The following is a 6,568-nucleotide window of genomic DNA, read 5'->3' on the forward strand; positions in this document are numbered from 1 at the left end:
CTATTCTCCAGTATAGGGGAATTCCAGGACCAGGAATGGGAGTGGGTAGGTTGGGGAGCCGGGGGAGGGTAGAGGGCATAGGGAATTTTCGGAGCGGAATCTAGGAAAAAGGATAACATTTGAAGCATAAATAAAGAAAATATCTAACAAAAAAGGTGTACTGAACTGAAACTTTAAATCATGTTCTCTCTCTGTCTCTCTGTCTCTCTAAAAAATAATAATAATAATAATAATAATAATAATATTTTTAAAACTGGATCCAAGAAAACATCAAAAAGATCATCCACCATGATCAAGTAGGCTCTATTCCAGAGATGCAAGGATGGTTCAGCATATTAAAATCTGTCAATATAATCAGACATATAAGAAAACTGAAAGAAAAAAAACATGAAAAAGCCTTTGTTAACATACAACACCTCTTCATGATAAAAGTCTTGGAGACATCAGAGACACAAGAGACATACCTAAACATAATTAAGACAATTTAGAGCAAGCCTATAGCCAATATCAAATTAAATAGAAACTCAAAACAATTGCACTAAAATCAGGAATAAGACATGGCTGTCCACTCTTCTTATATCTATTTAAAATAGTACTTGAAGTTTTGGCTAGAGCAATAAGACAACTAAGGGAGAGCAAGGAGATACAAATTGGAAAAGAAGAAGTCAAAGTACCTTTATTTGCAGATGATATGATAGTATACATAATCAACCCCAAAACCTTGGCCATGAAACTCCTACAGGACAAAGCAGCAGCCTACAGAATGGGAAAATATTTTCACCAATCCTACATCTGACAGAGGGCTGATATTCAAAATACATAAAGGATTCAAGAAACTAGACATCAACAAACCAAATAATATAAATAAAAATGGGGTACAAATATAAACAGGATTCTCAACAGAGAAATCTTAAATGGCTGAGATACATTTAAAGAAATGTTTTTAAAAAAATCCTTAGCCATCAGGGAAATGCAAATTGAAATGACTTAGAGATTCCATTTTGCACCTGTCAGAATGACTGAGATCAAAACCACAAGTAACAGCTCATGTTACTGAGAGTGTGGAGGAAGAGAAATGCTTCCCTGTTGCTACTCCAACAAGGCCACACCTCCTAATGGTGGCACTCCCCATGGGCCAAGCATTCAAACATATGAGTCTACTAGGGCCAAACCTATCCAAACCACCACAGAGTAAAAACTTGTACAAACCACTTTGGAAATCAATATGGTGGTTTCTCAGAAAATTGGGAATTGATGTACCTCGAGACCTAGATATACCATTCCTGGGTATATACCCAAAGGATTCTCCATCCTACCACTAGGATACTTGTTCAACTATGGTTATAGTGGCTTTATTTATAATAGCTAGAAACTAGAAACAGCTTAGATGGCCCTCAACCAAAGAATGGATTTTAAAACTGTGGTATATTTACACGATGGAGATTACTCAGCCACTAAAAACAATGGCCTTATGAAATTTCCAGGCAAATGGATGTAACTAGAAAAATTCATCCTGAGTGAGGTAACCCAGTCCCAGAACTATAAGCATTGTATGTACTCACACATGAGTAGACATTAGCTGTTAAGTAAATGATAGCCATGCTATAATCCACAGAGCAGAGAAGGTTATTCTGCCTCCGCAATAGCTAGGCAAAGGCAAAGGCAGGCTTAGGCATGTCGTGCAGAGTCACTCCAGTATTGAAGTGACTGGAACTTCAGGCTTCCTCACCAGGCCTCAGTATCTGGCTGAATAAGGCCAAACAGTTGCTGACCCCTCTGGTTGCTCTGATTCCTGCCCCACCCCCATGCCCACTCCCAGGACTTCTTGAGATTTGGCTGATGTTAGCTATGGTACTCAGCATCTGCTCCCTTCAGTTGCTAGATGAAGTCTCTCCCGTCTCTGAGAATGGTTGTTCTAGGCACTGGTCCCAGAACACTCTGCAAGCATGACAAACTGGAGGTCAAAGGTTTTGTGACTGGGTTGGTGCATATTCCCAACACAAATTAAAAAAAAATAGTAATTCATCCAGGTAGAGTGCTGCATGCTTTTACTTCCAGAACTCAGGAGGCAAAAGCTGGTAGATCTGGTGAGTTCAAGGCCAGCCAGGGATACATAATGAGAGTCTGTCCCAAACAAGCAAGCAAGTGAATTGCCCACAACCCAAAGGTACTATATAGACACTAAAATCCTAGTTAATATCAAACATTTCAAAGCTTTCCTAATGAACACAGTGTCCAGGAATAAAGAATCCACTAAATGGGACACATCAGACCATGTGTGAATTTAATATTTTATTTTTTATTTGGGTGCTGAGAATGGAATCAGAGAGTCACCCATGCTAGGCAAACTCTAGTATATCGAGCTACACCCCAACTCCTTATATGTATGATTCTACTGAGGGGACTCCTGAGCTCAGGATTTGTGGAACTGAAATCACCTACAGAGGAAGAGGGAAGCACTGCAGGGTAGGGTGCCTCAGGAACTCTCTCAGGATCTCAAAGGTCTCAGAACAGGGGCACTGGGATGAATAAGGCAGCTGGAATGGGAGCAAAGTGCCCCCAAGTTGCCTGTGTGACTAGGGGAGCACAGATCTTCAGTGATGAGGGCAGGGAGCAGAGGGCTGCTCACAGACCCAAAAGTTCTGTTCAGTGCACTTATTATCATTCCAATCATCCATGAACAGCTCCACGCAGTCCTCATCTCCGTCATTGTTAGGTTCCCCCTCTTTCCAAAAGCTGCAAACATCACTGGCTGTCAGACAGAGCCATTCCACCCAGAACCCACCAGTAGCTAGCAAAGAAAAGCTATACACTCTTTTATGGTAAAAGACCAAGAACCCTCCAAGCAGTGGGCAGGGGTTCGTGGCAGAGCTATTAAAATATAAGTGAGTTCTAACATGACCCCTAAGAGAATCAGCACAGCAAAGGAAAAGGTCTCTTTCAAAGGTCTCTGGACTTTGGACTTAAGCTGGGGGCAGGATGTGAAAATACCCAGGTAATGTAGGGTTGTAGTTATAATGCTCTCTGAGTTCTTCTCAGCAGTGAAGGTTGTATTTAGAATGATTCCCCTGCCAGCTGCTTTCTGAGCCATGGAATCTCAGTGTTCACCTGAACTTGAGGGCGCTGCCGTCCACCCACTGCCAGGAACCTTCATGTATATGGTCACTGAGGCCGATCCAGGAGCGTTGGTTTTTCCTCACATTCCAATATTTCATGAATCTCTGCACAGAGAAAGGTCTGCGATTCTCTGCTTCCCACTCTTCTCAGCCTCGCGCACAACTTCACTCTGCACTCAAGTCTAGAGGCACTCTATTGAGTTGTATACATTGTCATACATATGCATACAAGGATACAGAATAAAGTGCACACATCTCAGTTCACAAGTGTATTTCTGGAGGGTTACCCGATGACTCAGACTTTCTCTACTCCCTGCAGGTCCAACTGCTTTCCCTCTGCTCTTCCCCCAGAGGACCTCCTCACTCCATTGTGCTTCCTCCTACAGGAAGCCCTCCCAGACAGCATCTCCTTCACATCCCACAGCTTCCTATCATCTAGAGTCCAATGCCCAGGACAGATGGACCCACTCACCTGCTCTGAAACACTGTTGACAATCACCAGGTGGGCCCCGAGATCCTCGCAGGAGGAGGCAGAGGTTTCCCAGCTGCCCAGGGTTCTGGAGAAGAGGTAGCAGCTTCCCTGGAAGAGCTCCCAGTCCCAGGGACAGGGCCGGCACAGGCCAGCTACGGAGCAGACACTGAGTTCAGTGGCTGGCTTCTCTTCTCCCTTCTGCCTTGGACCTTAGAGCCCAGAGCTGGTCTCTTATTTTTTCAGTTATCAACTCAGAGCTCCCCAAACCCAGACCTCAATGCATGTGCTCTGTCCTGCCTGCCTCAGTGGAAGCCCTGGAAGGTGGATGCCAACCCATCTGATGACCCCTCTGCTCTGTCCTAACTCAGGCCTTGGAGTCTCACCCAGCGAGGCGTTGAACTGAGTCAGCTGCTGCTGAATCTGCTGGATCTGCTCCAAGCCGGAGTGTGTCTGCTCCCGAGGAACGGCAACTACAAGGAGAGGTTGGCAACAATTAAGCATCAACTGCGTGCCTGCTCCAGAGCTGGACCCATGAAATCACACTGGTGGTCATATTGACCCCAGGACCCCATTTCACAGACCACAGCACTGAGTCTCAGACTCTGTTAGGCCCAACAGGTCTCTGGCCTCCCCCATCATGCCATGCATCCAGCACGCCTGTGCCCATGGTTACCCGCCTCGTACAACCTCAGAGTCCTCTCCCACCTAGAGCCCCAGTTACCCTTGTCCAAGCTGGAGCTACCCTGCTGATCCTGGGTCTGTCCCTGTGAGTATGCACGAATCCTGGAGACTGCAAGAGAGAAGAGCACACCCATGCCCTCTTATGAACATGACAGTACCTGGCTGTGCCAAGTTCAGTTGCAAGGGAAAGATGATCCCCATTTCAGAGAAGGACAGTAAGCTGCTGGTGGTCACAGATGAAAGGAGGGATGTGGACTTTAGATGTCCCAGCTGTGGTGAATTTGGGGCTAGGCAATGATCACCACAGAGGGAAAATCTAAGAGCTCAGCTACTGTCCCATGCTGGAGTTCTTGCTTAACAAGTGCAAAAATAAAATAATAAATAAAATAAAAACAGAACTCCCCTCCCCCCCCCAAAAAAAAGCAAACAAGTCAACCTAAAAGCATTCTGTACTCCTGTCACCCTCTCCCAGCCCTGCTCTGACTTACCTTGAACCAGGGTGGCCAACATAAGCAAAAAGAGGCCCAAAGAGATGAGAAGCAGCAGAAGCCAGGGGACTTGGGTCAGATGCCCTGCACAACCGACAGATGGGCAGAGCTGAGCTCCCAGGGAGCAGATCCTGCTCTGCCGTGTTCCTTCTGCAGAGAATCCCTGACACCTCTGCCCCTGAGTCATCCTGGTACCTTGTAAACTCTTGGAGCTGCAAATGAGACCCTCGGGGTCATGCTCAGCAAATCCCTGCTCTCCAGATGTGACCTCCTCCTCTGAATGGGGCAGAAGATACGCAGCTGACCTTCAAAGCTCAGCCACCTCCCTCATCACCACCTCTCCCAAGCTGGAGGCCAGGACCAGATCTCTCTGGATCCTGGATCCTGGATCCTGGACCCTGCTTCCCCTAGTTGGTACCCAGCCTCACCATGATTCTTTGACTGATGGAACTCTGGCTCTCCTGCCATCCTCTGCTTCTCTTGACTCCCTCCTCTCCACCTTCCCTCTGCCCTGGGATTTATATAACCCCATGGCCCTCTGCAGCACCCTCTGTGAGGTCGATTCTTCTCTGACTCAGGGGAAAAAAAGGGAACAGGATGGGGACACCCTCACCCCGGAAAAGAGACATGGGGAGAGAGACATTGCTTTACACAGCTAAAAAGGTGCCAGTCTGGGCCAGGAGTTTTGCTGTATATTTTTATGACAATGTCCTTGCTCCAAGCTATATCTAGTAATGGGAGTTGGTTTACTCAGCTGTGCAATGGAGCCCTGAGGAACTGGGGCTCTGACTCAGTTATTAGAGTTCTTGACCAGCATACACAAGGCCCTGGTTTCAAATCCCAAGCACTATAGAAACTGGTGTGTAACTCTCATCTCATAAAGTGTGAGATAGAAACAGAAGGATCAAAAGTTCAAGGTTGTTTCAAGGTTACATAGCAAGTTAGACTGTTAGAGGCCATGAAGAGAAGAAGAAGAAAGAAATAAAGAGGAAAAGGAGAGAGAATAAGAAAAAAAAAAAGTGTCCATGCTGTGAATTTTCAGGGTGAGGTTTAATCCAGTACTTAAGTAAAATATCATGTAGTCTAGTGATGTTATCACGTGAGATTTACAGACATTGAACTAGAGAGATAGCTCAGTGGGTAAAGTGCTTGCCATGCAAGCTTGAGAACTTGAGTTTGATCCCAGGAGCCCATGGGAAAAAAACACTGGATGCTTTAGCATCTGTAACCCCAGCACTCCACAATGAGATGGGCCATAGATACAGAAGAATCCCTGGAAACTTGTACACTGGCTTGTTGCGGTAAATCTCCAACCCAAATAAACCCTGGCAATGAAAACACAACTCAATTAATATGAATACATGCTGTGCACATAGATTGGGCAGATCTACCACTGCACTACCATCTTCCCTGTCTATGAATCCCTTATAACTTGCGGTTTCTCCAGGCCAAGTGTTTCTGCTCCACTTTCTCCTTCTTCTTCCTCTTCCTCCTCATCTGTCATTCTCTTTCTCTCTCTCTCTCTCTCTCTCTCTCTCTCTCTCTCTCTCTCTCTCTCTCTCTCTCTCTCCTTTTCTCCCAAAACCTTCAGCTCTACCTTCCCCTCTTTCTCTGTCCCCAATCACTGGCTCTAGCCTTTATTTTACAAATTAAGGTGAAAAGGTTTCCAGGAAATTGCCTGAGTGCTGACTGAGTCTTTGTTCAGAACCCTTCACAGGAGAATGGAATCAACATCAAATATAATTAGCCTCAGGGCTATCAGCAACACTGGCTAGCTGGGAGTCAGCAATAGGGAATAAGACCCTGCCTCA

General features: G+C 45.8%; 1 protein-coding gene across 5 annotated transcripts; it reads right to left on the reverse strand.

The window, feature by feature from the left end:
• Nucleotides 1-2,270: 2,270 nt before the first annotated feature.
• Nucleotides 2,271-5,325, reverse strand: Cd209f (CD209f antigen). Of its 5 annotated transcripts, none has more exons than XR_378666.3 (8): nt 5,186-5,288; nt 4,953-5,033; nt 4,758-4,841; nt 4,310-4,378; nt 3,972-4,058; nt 3,589-3,740; nt 3,109-3,309; nt 2,271-2,736 (listed from the first exon to the last, which is right to left on the reverse strand). XR_378666.3 is itself a non-coding variant. In XM_006508867.2 (8 exons), the coding sequence occupies exons 1-8, from the start codon at nt 5,287-5,289 to the stop codon at nt 2,595-2,597; spliced, it is 768 nt and encodes a 255-aa protein (XP_006508930.1). In that variant the 5' UTR covers nt 5,290-5,325; the 3' UTR covers nt 2,271-2,594. The 5 variants fall into 5 exon arrangements, 4 of the variants coding, with proteins under 4 accessions (XP_006508930.1, XP_006508931.1, XP_017168445.1 ...); XM_006508867.2 differs by having other exon boundaries at nt 3,109-3,221; nt 4,953-4,969; nt 5,186-5,325; NM_026956.2 differs by having other exon boundaries at nt 2,280-2,736; nt 3,109-3,221; nt 5,186-5,251.
• Between the last annotated feature and the right edge of the window lie 1,243 nt (nt 5,326-6,568).

The sequence above is a fragment of the Mus musculus genome, chromosome 8 (assembly GCF_000001635.26).
Source record: "Mus musculus strain C57BL/6J chromosome 8, GRCm38.p6 C57BL/6J".
Classification (NCBI taxonomy): Eukaryota; Metazoa; Chordata; class Mammalia; order Rodentia; family Muridae; genus Mus; species Mus musculus.

What these genes read in the sequence shown, in the direction of transcription:
- Cd209f (XM_006508867.2), bottom strand. Translation starts at nt 5,289, where the DNA reads ATGGGGTTATATAAATCCCAGGGCAGAGGGAAGGTGGAGAGGAGGGAG. An exon ending in GTTGGCCACCCTGGTTCAAG is followed by an intron (nt 4,379 to 4,757) that starts GTAAGTCAGAGC and finishes TCTCTCTTGCAG; the next exon opens with TCTCCAGGATTCGTGCATAC. An exon ending in GGCAGCGCCCTCAAGTTCAG is followed by an intron (nt 2,737 to 3,108) that starts GTGAACACTGAG and finishes TGATGTTTGCAG; the next exon opens with CTTTTGGAAAGAGGGGGAAC.